This window comes from Oncorhynchus clarkii, chromosome 7, assembly GCF_045791955.1.
Source record: "Oncorhynchus clarkii lewisi isolate Uvic-CL-2024 chromosome 7, UVic_Ocla_1.0, whole genome shotgun sequence".
NCBI lineage: Eukaryota > Metazoa > Chordata > Actinopteri > Salmoniformes > Salmonidae > Oncorhynchus > Oncorhynchus clarkii.
In genome coordinates this window covers 14486951-14503653 of record NC_092153.1, presented here as the reverse complement: position 1 = coordinate 14503653, position 16703 = coordinate 14486951, and the positions used below count along the sequence as shown (strand labels likewise).

At 46.7% G+C, this 16703-nt stretch overlaps 1 protein-coding gene, 1 non-coding gene and 1 pseudogene across 2 annotated transcripts; 1 reads left to right on the top strand and 2 right to left on the bottom strand.

Moving 5' to 3' along the window:
• The first annotated feature begins 102 nt into the window (after positions 1–102).
• Positions 103–174, top strand: trnae-uuc (transfer RNA glutamic acid (anticodon UUC)). The gene has a single exon. It is a non-coding gene; the product is annotated as a tRNA-Glu (tRNA).
• An 855-nt stretch (positions 175–1029) lies between these two features.
• Positions 1030–8650, bottom strand: LOC139414010 (SLAIN motif-containing protein 1-like). The gene is made up of 8 exons (XM_071161892.1): positions 8123–8650; positions 7139–7272; positions 4755–4886; positions 4197–4304; positions 3293–3442; positions 2457–2831; positions 1448–1600; positions 1030–1244 (listed from the first exon to the last, which is right to left on the bottom strand). The coding sequence occupies exons 1-8, from the start codon at positions 8536–8538 to the stop codon at positions 1030–1032; spliced, it is 1683 nt and encodes a 560-aa protein (XP_071017993.1). The 5' UTR covers positions 8539–8650.
• Positions 8651–9007: 357 nt separating this feature from the next.
• Positions 9008–16703, bottom strand: part of LOC139412924 (small ribosomal subunit protein uS9m-like) — a 20091-nt pseudogene continuing 12395 nt past the window's right edge.

Sequence of the window (16703 nt, the reverse complement as noted above, 5' to 3'; positions counted from 1 at the left end):
AATATGAGAAGAATGTATCGAATAACAAAATTAAGTATAAATATGTCATCTGTCCTGAGTAGACGGAACAAATAGTCTATAGTCCTGTTACTTTTCAAGACCTCCCATATGGTCTAGCGGTTAGGATTCCTGGTTTTCACCCAGGCGGCCCGGGTTCGACTCCCGGTATGGGAACAACTGTTTTATTTTAAAATCATTGAACATGATGTTCTCTATAGTAGTGTTTTTTAATAACCCTGCTCCTTGAACACATTGGTGGAAAAAGTACCCGATTCTCATACTTGAGTAAAAGTAAAGATACCTTATAGAAAATGGCTCAAGTGAAAGTCACCCACTAAAATACTACTTGATTAAAAGTCTGAAAGTATTTGGTTTTAAATGTACTTAAGTATCAAAAAGTAAGTATAATTGCTCAAATATACTTAAGTATCAAAGTTGCCTCACTTTCGAGGGCCTGATGCGGTTTCTTCTCAGTAATTATTTGTCCCGTTTTCAAGAAGACCCTCTCAGAGGGAACGGATGTGGCCACTATGCTCTCTCTATGCAGCCTCCCTGTCATTACTTTAGTAAACCGTGGGTATCTTCAAATCTTCAATGAAGTGACATGTAACCGACATGTAAGAAGTGGTTACCTTTGACAGTGGTAAGGCAAACTTCAGTAGCTTTTTGGACTCTTTCCCGAACTGAACCCTGTGTGCTCTCGTAAAGTTGTGGAATAAGTGAGTTAATACGTTTTGAAAGGGTTTTCCTGCTTGGAATTATGTACATTGGATTTAGACTATAGCTCTAATTTCTAAAACCTCTGTCCTCCATGATCGAATATGGCTGGAAATCTGTGGCAATCATTTTAGCCAATGCAATATCAATGTGGCCTTGTTTTGCAACATAGTTGGCATTGTTTGCTACTTTGGGATAAACTGGTCCATAGAAGATTGTGTAGCTGTGGGTCGCGGAGTAGGCCTACTTGACTGAGTGGATACAGCTCCACGTGTGGGGGTTCTGGCTCCACCACAATCACTAGCAGGCCCGCTAGTTTCTCGAAGCTCCGCTACAGCTAGCTTCACAGTTCGCATATGCCGGCGTAGGGATGCCGCTCAGGGACTGCAGACTGGTGGAGGTCGGCATGGTAACTGGCCCTTTCACAGTGGGGCTGACGTAGGCTGTGGCTTTGAGGGGTTGCCGTGACAACGACTGGAAGTTCCCCACACTCTGGACTCTGTTCTGCAACTGACCGGGTGAAGGGACTAGTGGGGAGAGGGTTGACAATAGATCATATACAGATTAATGGATTGATATAATATTCATGCTTTCCTCAGATGTACTGTATAATGGACTACCTACTTAGAATTATCATTTTCAATTTGATGAATTCTGGAAAGTCAATCAAGCCCTGCAGTTTAATAGTATGTGTGTGGTCAGAGCTAAAACAAAGAAGAGGGTATCTCACTGGAGGACTGTAGCCTGCTGGCCAGCCCATTGGACGAGTCGAAGCTCAGACTGTTCCGAAGGGTGGAGGGAGAGCCGATGTGATTGGCTGGGCTCAGTGGACTAGGCACACTGGGAGCCCTGAACAGGTTGGGCATGCTCCTCCGCAGCTTATCTATATAGAATGTACACACACACACACACACACACACACACACAATATTCCTGTATGAATTCAAGGCCACAGATCTAGATGACTAAGACTTTATCATTTCAGATTCCACATAGAGCCCTCTTCAAGAGGAATTATGTGCCACTCACTAGTCTCTCTTGAAGAACACCAGTGTTGAGGCCCCAAAGAGAAAAATCTCCTGTAATCTCACCACCCTCTATTCAGTGTCCCTCTCCGGTTCAGCTCCCAGAACAGAAACAGAATAGCCTCCAAGAGCTTACGGAACAGTCAGTGTCTCAAGAGGCTTACAGTGAGCACATCCCTGGTAGTCTGCCAGTACAGTCAACAGGCTAGGGAAGTACCTACGGTAGTAACTAACGAGTGGGTGACCTCTTCCTCCATTAACATAAACAATGACAAGTTGAAAACAAACCTAGAAATAGATTAGTATAACTTTCATAAGAGGGCCATCATGTCGTGTGTCAATTATTTTGTAGCTCTACTAATATTGTACTTTGTTATGCAAATGTTCCATCAAGAAAACAAGGCTTGTTTGAAACATGTACTCATATCTGCATTCCAAATGTAATCCCCAAAATATATAGTGAACAGAAATACACAGAAAACACAAACATTAGAAGAGAGTCTTGCAGAGCAAGAATTCTTATTAGAAAGTGTGAGATTTCATAAATTTAAACAGAGGGCCAGGGTTGAGTCCAATAGACACCGAACAGAAGAATACACACACACATACATACAAAATGGAGGAGTCCAGTGCAACTACCCCCCCCCCCCAAAAAATCTCCCATTTTCTCTAATGAACGCAACCCAAGTACCTGCATTGGCCAGGCCTGCTCACCTGATCCAGGCCTGAAGCCCTGTTGTTCGGGTGTGTAGGTGCTGAGTGTGGGGCTGGCCAGGGCCTGGGGTGGGGGTGGGGGCTGATAGGAGAATCCTCCAGAGGGGTACTGAGGGCTGGAGGGGCTGGAGAGGCTGGTTGTGCTCCTCCTCCAGTCCCGTATGCTGGAGAAGGTGTGGGAGTGGGAGAGGCCGCGCTGCAGGGTTGGTCCCACACGGGTCAGACGGGGCTGGGGAGGCGGTAGCTGCCCGTACTCTTCCTCATCCTCTTCCTCCTCCAGGTCAGCCTCGCCGTTGTGCTGAAGGGAGAGGAAGGAGAAGCTGGCGCTGCGGCGGTTGATGGAGGTGGGGGTGGTGGCGTAGTCCTGACGAAGACCTGAAGGAGGGGGAAATACGGACAAGCGCAAACACACAAACACGCACGCGCACACAATCAGTCGTCACCTTCTGCGCCTGAGGTTAAGGTTAATAAAGCCTGGATGAAGCCTGAGGTCTTGTATCACGTTACAGTGTTAGAAGGGAGAGAAGGACAGAGGAAGATAAGGAGAGAGAGGAACAATAAAGGGCAAGAATATGGCCAGGAATCCAAGACCACTTGAACTGACCAGTAACAACTCTGGGCCATATTTTTAATCTTGGGGCCCAGAGTTAATCCCTTTCAGGTCACCTATTCAATAGTTAATAATAATAATAAATAATAATAATAGTTCTGATTTATAAAGCATTTTCCACACTTTTACATAGAAAGGGGGGAAAACTCACCTCTTACTATATAAAACAATATATAGTCATAACTATGTGACGACAACAGTTTTTAATAAAGGGTGAGGGACTCACTGTCCTCCTGCAGACGAGCCATGACCTGGACGTCAACAAGGTCCTGCAGCTTGTATCCCTGCGTGATGGAGTCATCCTCCAGCTCGGAGGCACTGAGCTCACTGTCCATGGAAGACTGGGGGCTGAGGAGGAACCGCCGGAGGCTGCGGCCTTCAGCACACAACAACACAGTTCAGAGGTCAGATCACAGACAAATACATTGCAGAGATTTTACATTAACAATGAACACAAAGAAAACTGACCAGATGAAAAGCAAGATTAGTTTAGATAGAGGCACACTGGTAGCAAAAAAACATCACTCTCCCTTTAAGAAACATTGCCGAGTCACTGTTAGTGGGGAGGCCACGTCATGGAATTGTGCCTTTGGTGATAGAAGCACCAGAAGCACCACAAATCACAGACAAAGCTAGAAAAGGCCATATTGTGTTTATGGCCACTCCAAGCCCCCATGGCCATTTTCCATTATGGCCGCCAACCAGATCCCACAGGCTCGACCTAGCTGTGTGACATGTGGCGCTTCCTTCACCAAAGGGACTATTCCACTCAAGTCTGTCTCCTCACCATCGCACTGTTGAACTTCGCATGGCAAACACCTGAAGTAGCAGAAACTGAACACACACTGAAACACTCCTTCTCTTGCCGTGACAAATGATGAATGATGACCTTGGGGGCTTCTCAATAGTCTATAACGGCTTCCTCTCCTCTCTTCTTGTGTCCACCTCTATTCTGATCTGACAAGACAGCCAGTAGGTGAAACTTAAGGTATTTCACCAGTCCATATGTCTAACATCAGCAGGAACGAAGGAGAGGAGACAAGGAGAGGAAGCTCTTTCAAACAGACTATTGAGACGCAAACCTTGACATGACAGAGACTGAGACAACGTGAGCCAGCGGGGGAGCTTACTGCGATTGGCTGAGTGATTGGCTGGGAGGAATGTGGGAATTCTCTCAGCCGTCCCTACAGGAGTCAGTGACAGGTGGAGGAGAGGATGGAGGGGTGAGGAGAATGAGGCTGATGGAGGGAGAAAGAAAGGGAGGGACAGAGACAGGATAAGGGGGAGAGAGAGAGAATCATGGAGAGTTGTTTCAATGGAGAAAAAAAGAAAACTATTCCAATGAAGAGACTGTGGTATTTATTTCAATTGTGAAATACCATGTTTAAGAAGTAATCATGGATGGAGTAGCCCTCATGTCTAAGAACCAGGGGTTTTCCTCGCCTGGTGAACTGATCAGGAGTGTTGAGTTTCTGCTCAACACGGCCCAGGATTTTTCTGCTCAATATGGCCCTGATTCTGCTCAATAGGGCGCAGAGGTTTCCTGCTCAATAGGGACAAGAGTTTCTCCTGATCAGGTTGCAAGGTTGAAAAACCTCTAGTTCAACTAATGTCATATGATGGTAACATTATGGCAACATTATGGCAATCTGTACCCATGTCACATAGTAATCTGTGTGTGTATTTACCAGGTCTGTCAGCGGGCGGAGGGGTGGAGCAGGACCTGGAGAACGAGGCACTGAGGGGGGACACTCCAGCTACACGTCTCAGGGGGAGGGCAGGGGAAGAGTGGCTGGAGAAGACCCCCCGCCACCTATGGACTACGCATGGGAGGGAGGGAGGGGAAAAGGCAATGTCATCGGACCACCCCCAAAACACACACAGCTGTCAGTGCTTTCCGGGCCCCTCACAAGGAACAGAGGTCAGCAGTGTGAAGCGGTTGTTTACCTCACACCCAGCGCGTCACATTGCTGTGACAGTCACAGAACCACTATTCAGTAGCAGCCAGGGAACACATCTGCTGTCCAATGCCCAGGAGACAAAGCTGCATTCACAACCTCACACACACACTGCTCAACACACCCATTCAACACGGGCCAGGACCAGGGACGGAGCAGCGACCACACACACCTTCTGAAATATATTCATAGAGGAGACCTACAGGAATGAACACCCGCTTAGCATATTTACAGAAATCTATCTAGAGGAGATGTGGTGGATCAAAAGAACAAAGAGAGAGGAGAATGATTAATAAATGTTGCAGAGCTGAGAAAGCAAATCATCTCTCTGTGTGGTGGTTCGACTGTGAGCTTCTGAACACAGCGCTGCATATATCCCTGCACCAGATAGAGTGGGGTTATGTTATACCTGTCACTGAGAATATAAACCACTTAGCAGCATTGAGGCGAGGTGCCTTTCATGTAAACACGGTAACCATGGTTACCCCTCTGGTTGCTGAGGGAGGCCCTGTGAACGTAGCAACAGGCAGATAGTAGGTCAAGTGTGAAAGCAGTGGAAGGCTTTTCCTGCAGTTACAGCTACTGTGGAATTAATATACAGGCTTCTAGTATAGATCCTTACAGCAATATATTGTAGTAAAATACAGGTAACTGCCAAAATAAAGGAAACACTAGTATGAGGGATAAAAGTATATTTTATAAGTATTACACTTTATGTTGTTGTTCCCTTTATTTTGACGGTTACCTGTAGTTCACTGATGAAATGGCAGCAGGTAGCCTAGTGGTTAGAGCGTTGGACTAGTAACCAAAAGGTCGCTAGATCGAATCCCTGAGCTGAAAAGATAACAATCTGTTGTTCTGCGCCTGAACAAGGCAGCTTGTTCCTCGGCCGTCATTGGAAATAAGAATGTGTCGTTCTGCCCATGAACAAGGCAGTTAACCCCCTGTTCCTCGGCCGTCATTGGAAATAAGAATGTGTCGTTCTGCCCATGAACAAGCCAGTTAACCCACTGTTCCTCGGCCGTCATTGTAAATAACAATTGTTCGTAACTGACTTGCCTCGTTAAATAAAAATAAATAAATATGCATGATGCAACGATAAGCTGTTGCATGACAAGTATATAATTTGAAGGCCAAGTTAAATAGGATCTAATATGCAAAAACATTTGATACATTTCAAATATATAATAGTAAAAATAAATACAATTAAGCTGACGTGTGTGTTTACTCTAAGTTGTTGAAAGTGACGCACACAGACAGTTGCGGCCAGTGCTTCACCTCTCATTAAGAGCTTAGAGGACTAGAGCCGTGTTAATACAGTACCTTCAGCAAAGACCGTGGGAGACGTCACATCTACTCACTGTTTCACACCACAGCTTCCTCTCAGACATGAACCCAAGGTCCACTCTCAGTGGTCATTAGACACCATAAAATGTCTCAGGAGTAGAGGCATTAACCCTGACGTTACCGCTACATTCCCAGTTGGCCACTCACACCTTCACTTCAGGGCCTCTCATTCGACCCGGTCACCTCTCTACTGCAACACTTCTTCAGGTAGATGCTGTGAATTAGAATGTGATCTCCATCACCTAACCAGGTGAAATGAATGTCCTCACTGTCATAACCATGGTGCGAATGTGTGGGTCTGTAGGTTGGTATACGGCTGTCTTTTCAGGAGTGACTCCGCTTGTGCGTGACCACCGTGCGTAGTTTAATGGCGCCGGTCGCGTTGTGCGTAGTTTAATGATACCAGTACTGTGTGTAGTTTAATGTAGCTGGTGCTGTGTGTAGTTTAATGTAGCCGGTGCTGTGTGTGACTAGTGACTGTCTGGCAAGGTGCTGTACTTTTATCTCAGAGTCCAAAATAGTCTGGAGTTGGCTGGTTACATAATCCTGAGACTTGAGGACCTGTTTCACACTGAGCTCAAGGCATCACAGTGCTAGCTTCCCCCTCACCTCCATGTACCCACACACACAGTAGAATCATAACCATCTGTTGAAAGGAAGTCTTTGAAAACTAAACTTTTTGTCAGGTTGATAGAAACCTATGGTCTATTATATAGCCATCCATCTATCCACCCTTTTTGGTCCCTAGTTTCCACCCCTCCTCATACCTTGGTCCAACCTGAGGCACAGTGAGCGGGCCGACTCCACCTCTGTTCTGGGGCTGTCCAGGACCTGTCTGCTCCATTGGAGGGGGGTAACAGGGCTCTCCCCCCACAGCCGGGCCTTGGCTGACACATACAGCCTGCAGGGAAGACCGGATGAGAGCCAGAAGAGGAGGAATGAAGAGGATTTTACTGCCCTATAGTCCCATATCAACCCTTATGGGCCTACAGGGAAGACTGGTTTCAGATCAGGGATACGTTTTCCAGTTTTACTATGATCCCAAAAATGTACATCAAGCCACAACCTCACTTAGGACCTGAGAATATAATCATATTGATTGTAGCCAACAAGTGCAAACCTTGGCGCATAGTGTGGAGCAGCCAATTCTGACTGCAGTCCAAAATTGGTTTTGGGCACTATAATGGATTTGACATAAAAGATTGAGTCACAAGTATAATGTCACCTTTTATCAGCGGGTATTCTTATGCATACGTTTTACCACTAAAATTATAGCACTTCTTGTGTCCAGTCGTCCACCCCCAAGTCGACATGTCTCAGACTGATGCGGTCTAGCCTCCATTTCAACAGGCACATTTTCACAGCGCACAGTGGCCGTCTGCTCAATCATAATCGTTGACTATGATAACTGCAACACATCGATGTTTTGTGTTTGCTAATGAAAAATCGAATAATATTGGAACAAGTGTCCGCTCCATTTTTCTGTCCAATTTGTCCTTGAAGGTGTGGCTTTGTTGTCGTATATCAGTCCTACTAGGATTGGAGTCTCATTTCCAGGTACACCATTATATTCCATACCAGAGTAACAGTCACATATCCCATAAAATAAACAGAACACTGCATCACCATCGTATATGACAGATCAATTGTCATATGCAATAAGGACTGCAAGTTTCAAAGAAATCTGTCAGATTAAACTTGCCACCTGTCAACTACATTATACAAACCATTGGATTTTGTAAAATAGTTACCAGGTAGCTTCAGAGTCTTCAATAGAGAATAGAGCATCTAGGTCCAGAATGTCCACCTCATCCAGAACCGTACGTTCCATATAATCAGTCTCCGTGTCGAGAGCAGTATCCACATAATGCGAATGTAAATATTCGAACGGTTCGTCCAACGGGAAGAATGACTCCAAGGAAGACTGGCACAGTAGCGTCGGTAACGGACTAGGTATGCAGTAGCTCCCGGCCATGTAGGCCGGAGAGGGAGGCAGAATGTGGGGGTTGCCAGTGCAACCGTTCGCCCGCGTCCTCAATTGCTCATTTTGCCGCTCCAATTTCCGAACCAGCTCTTGGAGCTTTTTCACCTCCAGTTCGGCGTTCGCGGCATTGCTGTTGCCGTTGACATCCGTCATTATCTGGGGGTTCATCACTGCTGCATCCATTGGATGGAAAAGTACAAATACCCGATATATTTTTTATTAAATGGTGGACGGGGTAAACTACACTCAGTCTCAGCTCACCCGTTGCCCACACTGTGATTTGGGTATGGGTTGTATCTCGCTTGCTCTAGTGCCCATCAGGACTAGAGCTTTCAGATGTCACCCAATAAGGGATGGTGGCGTGCTACAGACTGTCTCCACCCCCAAAGTGCTGAATCCACCGCGGGAACTGTTGCCTAATTAGTGATTTCAGGACAGGTGCGTGCAAGCGTTCTCTCCTCAAACTTCACAGTTGTCACATTGATAAGTGACAATTATTTGTTTGACCACAAAGACAATGCACAACACATTGTCTTTGTCCGTAAAGAAGGAGCAGACGGCCACTGTGCTCTGTGAAAATGTGCCTAAAGAAGATGCAACATTTTTGTTTAAAATATGTTTATTAAAATAAAGAATGAGAGATTGTCGGAAGTGAAAATATATTATTTGATCATAGCCTACCTTTTGATAACACAAAATATTGGATAAACCATTAATATTTTATCTACAAACATACACAATTGACTTCATTGATATACACATAAAGATCTATTGAATTGAATAATAATTTCACCAGCCACTGTACATATTCTACAACCGCATGCTCAGAGCGCCCATGCATCTTGAACACTCCCCTGGTTAAACCAGGGCATTTTATGCGCATTTATCGCCATCCTGTGGTATAAATTGAGACGGCAAATTATGTTACTGTGGTGACTTTTTCCAATTTAACGCAGGAGTGAAAGTTCTGAAGGCACGAAATATAAATACAGAATCTGCACCGCAGGTTTCAGCACCATGGACAGCGACTAAGGCAGAATCCCTAACGTGGACTTTCAGCACCCCATGACAGTGGACAGCGCCTGGTTAAAGTGCAGCTGTAACGTTACTGGCCATTTATTTTTTTTATATGGAATAAAAACAGCATATTATAGCAAGGTATATGAAAAACAACATTTTATTTTCAATATACAGACAAAGACAATGGATAGGTGTGTTGCCAGAGATGGCCCTCTGGTGGCAGAAAAAAAAACATTACAGCCTATATGGAGTTGGGTATTCTGCCCTCACATGGACAGAACCCCTTTGAATTTGTACATGTATTTGAGTCATGTACTTGGTGGCTATTTCCAGATCTAAATAACCTTTAGGGGACATATAAAAAGCTACAACAGGGGTTGGAAGAACAATTTGTCCACTTACTAATAACAGTTCTGATCTCAGAGGAAGATAATGATGAAGATGTTGCTGTGATTTCCCTGTGTCCAGTTCTATTCTGTCCTCCACCTATTCTGTCCTCCACCTCAGCGTTTCTCGCCCCCTCCTGGCCCGGCTTCTTCCTCTCCTTAATTCTGGGGTCAGGGGTCAGCAGCCCAGCTGAGAAGGAGGCAGAGATGCAGGTCAAAGGTCAAACCAAAAATAGTACAATACATCAACAACAAAGCAACAGAGGAACAGTGGCCAATGTTGTTCATTTGATGTAAATTAAAACGGTCCTTCTCTCAACACATATCAAAAGTGCAGGCTAAAGTTAAATCTAGACTTGGTTTCCTCTATCGTAATCGCTCCTCTTTCACCCCAGTTGCCAGACTAACCCTTATTCAGATGACCATCCTACGCATGCTAGATTACGGAGACATAATTTATAGATTGGCAGGTAAGGGTGCTCTCGAGAGGCTAGATGTTCTTTACCATTCGACCATCAGATTTGCCACCAATGCTCCTTATAGGACACATCACTGCACTCTATACTCCTCTGTAAACTGGTCATCTCTGTATACCATTGCAAGATCCACTGGTTGATGCTTATTTATAAAACCCTCTTAGGCCTCACTCCCCCCTATCTGAGATATCTACTGCAGCCCTCATCCTCCACATACAACACCCGTTCTGCCAGTCACATTCTGTTAAAGGTCCCCAAAGCACACACAGCCCTGGGTCGCTCCTCTTTTCAGTTCTCTGCAACTAGCGACTGGAACGAGCTGCAACAAACACTCAAACTGGACATTTTATCTCAATCTCTTCATTGAAAGACTCAGTCATGGACACTCTTACTGACAGTTGTTGCTGCTTTGCGTGATGTATTGTTGTCTCTACCTTCTTGCCCTTTGGGCTGTTGTCTGTGCCCAATAATGTTTGTACCATGTTTTTTTGCCATGCTACCATGTTGTGCTGCTACCATGTTGTTGTCATGTTGTATTGCTGCCATGCTGTTGTCATGTTGTGTTGCTGCCATGCTGTTGTCATGTTGTGTTGCTGCCATGCTGTTGTCATGTTGTGCTGCTACCATGCTGTTGTCATGTTGTGTTGCTGCCATGCTGTTGTCATGTTGTGCTGTTGTCAGGTTGTGTTGCTGCCATGCTGTTGTCATGTTGTGCTGCTGCCATGCTGTTGTCATGTTGTGTTGCTGCCATGCTGTTGTCATGTTGTGTTGCTGCCATGCTGTTGTCATGTTGTGTTGCTACCATGCTGTTGTCATTTGTGCTGCTGCCATGCTGTTGTCATTTGTGTTGCTACCATGCTGTTGTCATTTGTGCCCAATAATGTTTGTACCATGTTTTTTGCCATGCTACCATGTTGTGCTGCTACCATGTTGTTGTCATGTTGTATTGCTGCCATGCTGTTGTCATGTTGTGTTGCTGCCATGCTGTTGTCATGTTGTGTTGCTGCCATGCTGTTGTCATGTTGTGCTGCTACCATGCTGTTGTCATGTTGTGTTGCTGCCATGCTGTTGTCATGTTGTGCTGTTGTCAGGTTGTGTTGCTGCCATGCTGTTGTCATGTTGTGCTGCTGCCATGCTGTTGTCATGTTGTGTTGCTGCCATGCTGTTGTCATGTTGTGTTGCTGCCATGCTGTTGTCATGTTGTGTTGCTACCATTCTGTTGTCATGTTGTGTTGCTACCATGCTGTTGTCATGTTGTGCTGCTGCCATGCTGTTGTCATTTGTGCTGCTGCCATGCTGTTGTCATGTTGTGCTGCTGCCATGCTGTTGTCATTTGTGCTGCTGCCATGCTGTTGTCATTTGTGTTGCTACCATGCTGTTGTCATTTGTGCTGCTGCCATGCTATGCTATGTTGATGTCTTAAGTCTCTCTTTATGTAGGGATGTCTCTCTTGTGGTGATGTGCGTTTTGTCCTAGATTTATTTTTTTAAATTGCAGCCCCCATTCCCAGCAGGAGGCCTTTTGCCTCTTGGTAGGTCATCATTTTAAATAAGAATTTGTTCTTAACTGACTTGCCTAGTTAAATAAAAAAATAAATACAACAGATAATGAAGCTTGTGTGTGTGTGTAGTACCACTACCAACCTTGTCTTATGGTCTCCACCTGTCCCTCAGACAGAAAGCTCAGCATGGCGCGGGAGATGGCAAGGCGTAGCGCCCCCGCCTGGCTGGAATGGCCCCCGCCACTCACAATGCACTGCATGTCAAACCTCCCCAGCACCTACATGAGGTGGAGGGGGAACATCAACTGCTCTCTGTCAGGGGGAGAGGGATGGAGAGGAGGGAGGAGAGGGATGGAGAGGAGGGAGGAGAGGGATGGAGATGGAGAGGAGGGAGGAGAGGGATGGAGAGGAGGGAGGAGAGGGATGAGATGGAGAGGAGGGAGGAGAGGGATGGAGAGGAGGGAGGAGAGGGAGGAGAGGGATGGAGATGGAGAGGAGGGAGGAGAGGGATGGAGATGGAGAGGAGGGAGGAGAAGGATGGAGATGGAGAGGAGGGAGGAGAGGGATGGAGATGGAGAGGAGGGAGGAGAGGGATGGAGATGGAGAGAAGGGAGGATAGGGATGGAGATGGAGAGAAGGGAGGAGAGGGATGGAGATGGAGAGAAGGGAGGAGAGGGATGGAGATGGAGAGAAGGGCGGAGAGGGATGGAGATGGAGAGAAGGGAGGAGATGGTTGGAGATGGAGAGGAGGGAGGAGAGGGATGGAGATGGAGAGAAGGGCGGAGAGGGATGGAGATAAGGGAGGAGAGGGTTGGAGATGGAGAGAAGGGAGGAGAGGGATGGAGATGGAGAGAAGGGAGGAGAGGGATGGAGATGGAGAAAAGGGAGGGGATGGAGATGGAGAAAAGGGAGGAGACGGATGGAGAAAAGGGAGGAGAGGGATGGAGATGAGGGAGGAGAGGGATGGAGATGAGGGAGGAGAGGGATGGAGATGAGGGAGGAGAGGGATGGAGATGAGGGAGGAGAGGGATGGAGATGAGGGAGGAGAGGGATGGAGATGAGGGAGGAGAGGGATGGAGATGAGGGAGGAGAGGGATGGAGATGGAGAGAAGGGAGGAGAGGAATGGAGATGGAGAGAAGGGAGGAGAGGGATGGAGATGGAGAGAAGGGAGGAGAGGAATGGAGATGGAGAGAAGGGAGGAGAGGGATGGAGATGGAGAGAAGGGAGGAGAGGGATGGAGATGGCGAGGAGGGAGGAGAGGGATGGAGATAAGGGAGGAGAGGGATGGAGATGGAGAGAAGGGAGGAGAGGGATGGAGATAGAGAGAAGGGAGGAGATGGAGAGAAGGGAGGAGAGGAATGGAGATGGAGAGAAGGGAGGAGAGGGATGAGATGGAGAGACGGGAGGAGAGGGATGGAGATGGAGAGGAGGGAAGAGAGGGATGGAGATGGATGGAGATGGAGAGAAGGGAGGAGAGGGATGGGGAGGAGAGGGATGAGGAGGAGAGGAGGGACGGAGAGCAGGGAGGGAGATGGACAGGAGAGAGGAGAGGGATGAGATGGTGAGAAGGGAGGAGAGGAGAAAAGAGGGATGGAGAGGAGAGAAGGGAGGGGAGGGATGGAGATGGAGGAGAGCAGAGAGGGATGAGATGGAGAGAAGGGAGGAGAGAGAGAGAGAGAGAGAGAGAACAGGATAAAGAGAGAGAGAGAAAAGGGTAAGTCAGTCAGTCAATGGAGTGGGCACTGGACACTGAGATACCAGTTATCAACAGCAGTGGTTGTCTAGAGGATTGTAAAGAGCAGCGGTGTGTGTATAGAGTCCTGTTAACCTCTTTTAGAGCCACACGGTCATATTTAGACACTACAGAAGACACTCTTCTGTCTCAACATGAAAAAGACAGATGAGGGGTGTGTGTCTGAATGTGTATGTTCTGGCCCACATCCCAGCAGACTAAATGAAAGGCTTATTGCTGACACAGTCAAACCACCGTCACCCTTCAGGTCCTATTAGTCCTGTCTCAGTCTGTCCTCAGCCCAGGAGATAACACACACACACCCAACCCACTCAGTTGTGTAATTAACGCTGCTATATCCCAGATAAATAAAAGAGGCTATAAACGCAGTGAGGTGCAACATAAAGATACTTTTTCAACAGCGTTTCGAGAGAGCACGTGGCGCGGCGTGCATGCTAAGGAAGGATGGGGAAAGAAGCAGGGACTTGTGATTTCTTCGGTGGGAGAGGAACGAGCCATGTAAATCCTCTAAAGCTTCCTCTCTGATTTGTCTCCTACTTCATCAGTACTGGTCTGAAAGCACATGCTATTTGAAAACATTACGGTGGATGTCTGCTGGGAAGGAATACGGACCGGTCTTGCAGGACAGGGAAGTAGTGGACATAGTTTGTCCCGTTGATGCTGATGGATCCTGAACCGCTGTCTCTCAGTAGGACAGTACCCGTAGCGGTCTTCCTTCTGGCTGGACACACACAACTTATTATCCTAGATCTCTCTCTTCAACCAATGACTGTAGGTCATTCTTTGAAAGGGAAAGATCACTGAAACTGTCATGAAATTTAGACCCGGTTTCTGTCAACTGCTTTAAGACCAATATAAATAAATGCTACTCGTAACATATTGATCCATTGATTGATAAAAGCCCAGTCGTATTAATTGATTGCTGTTTACCATCTCCGGTGCTGTAAGCCACTCCGTGCTGGTCGTACTGTAGGGGCTGGACCTGCTGCTTGGAGGACTGGATCTCCAGCTGTCTGCAGTAGCGCTGGACAAAGTCCTCCTCCACAGAGCAGTAGGGCAGAGACAGCAACTTCTCCATCAACTGGATGAACCGTGCATGCTGACGAGAGACACAACATGGAAGAATAGGAGTAGCCCCTAGACACTGATCTTGGGTTAGTTGATCATTTCCCTGACTAATGGCAAAGGTTAGGATTGGGGGAGGGGAAACTGATCCTGGATCTGTAGGGGAAACGTCACACCAAGGCGCAAGAACATAAGCACACACGTCTACTTTCTATTGGCGATGAGGGCTCTGTTCAGTGTCTAAACAGCAACCTCTTGTGGTGACTAGGTGAACTGCATCCTACCAGTAATACAGTATCTAGCATGCCAACAACCAGGTTTCCAGTCAACCTTCTATGTGAGTAAATAACATGTCAGATACAAATACTGGAAGGCATGGAAACAGCAAAGTTGTCGGTAAGCTTTCCAAATGTTGCAAATATTGATATAATAACTATCATATGGAAGTAAACTTGGAGTCATGTGATGACGTTGTGTGGTACTCCCACTACGACCCAGGAAACCATCCAGTTCATTAGACTACAGATGAAATAAATAAATGATGAACTTCACAGGGTGGTGAAAGTCCAAGGTGATGAGTTTGATGCTCCTTTCCAATAAATATTGAGGGTCTTATTCTGGTGACATGATGATCGATGCTTGGGTGTCTTGACAAATTAAACAAATCTCGCTCTTTAGTCCATAATAATCTCATCATGTAGGCTGTACCCGCAATGTATCTGCTACCTGTTAGCTAGAGCGCACGTGCCAACACCAGGGTGCACAGTCGCTATATAATGCAACATTTGTGATAAAACCATCAGTATTGTTGAAAATGTGAGAAATCCATTTAACTAGTTTATTTTATTTTATTTACTATATGGGAATTTAACCGCAAACTTTAGTTTTATGTGGACTACCTAATCACACACTTTAATCCGCAACAATTCAAGTTGATGGAATTGATTATTCTCTGGTGGGAAAATGCACATATTTCATTTATGCAGATTTTTCAATATTCACATGAAAATCTGGTGCCAACTGGATGGAAACCTAGCTAGTGATATCTAAAGGCATTTTTCCTCTGTAAATACTATCACAGCAAAACTGTTGAAGTGTGAAGGAGAGGGACCAGAGAGAGAGATCAGGGAGAGGGACCAGGGAGAGAGATCAGGGAGAGGGACCAGGGAGAGGGACCAGGGAGAGGGACCAGGGAGGGACCAGAGAGAGAGATCAGGGAGAGGGACCAGGGAGAGGGACCAGGGAGAGAGACCAGGGAGAGAGACCAGGGAGAGGGACCAGGGAGAGGGACCAGGGAGAGGGACCAGGGAGAGGGACCAGGGAGAGGGACCAGGGAGAGGGACCAGATATCTGGACGGCATTAAAAGAGTTCCTTCTTACATCGTGTTCTGAGAGGGTCTCCACCAACAACTCCACCAGCTCTTCTTTCAGAGAACTGAACACACACACACACACACACACACACACACACACACACACGCACACACACACGCGCGCGCGCGTTTCAACATTCACTGGTGAACTTATTTCACTGCTCTGTGAAAACAACTATCCTCACATCTGCTTGGCGTCCTGGGTGAAGAGATCCTTTCCTCTCAGACGGTCCTGGTGCTTCTCTACTGCCAGGGCTTTAGTGAAGGTGTCCTGAATGGGACAGAAGGACACAGATGACCAGATTAAACAACATGGAACACCCTATGGTTTATGAACCTTTCACTCAGTATTAACAATGTATATTTGTGTTGTATCAAGAAAAGACCAGTATGGAATGCACTGTATATTCTGGAGCGTGTGCGCGCGCGCGCACACACACACACACACACACACACACACACACACACACACTAGAGATAAAGAAAGACAGAGGATTCTCCATTATGAAAGCAGATCCCATATCTGTCCCATTCCTTGGCTAGATTTAATTGGGTGGGAAAATTGAATTGAGGAGCACTTGGGCTAAAGCTTACTCCCCCTTTCTCCCCAAGAAGCCGACATGAAGAGCGAGAGGGCTAGCTACCCGCTGTCTGCGGACACGCTTATCTAAATAGGCATGGAGCCCACGAGCTTGGCATTAGCCCATCAAGCGTGGTACAGTACGTTAAGGCTGGTGGTAGAGGGCCCAGACCTGACCCGGGCCAGCAGCTTA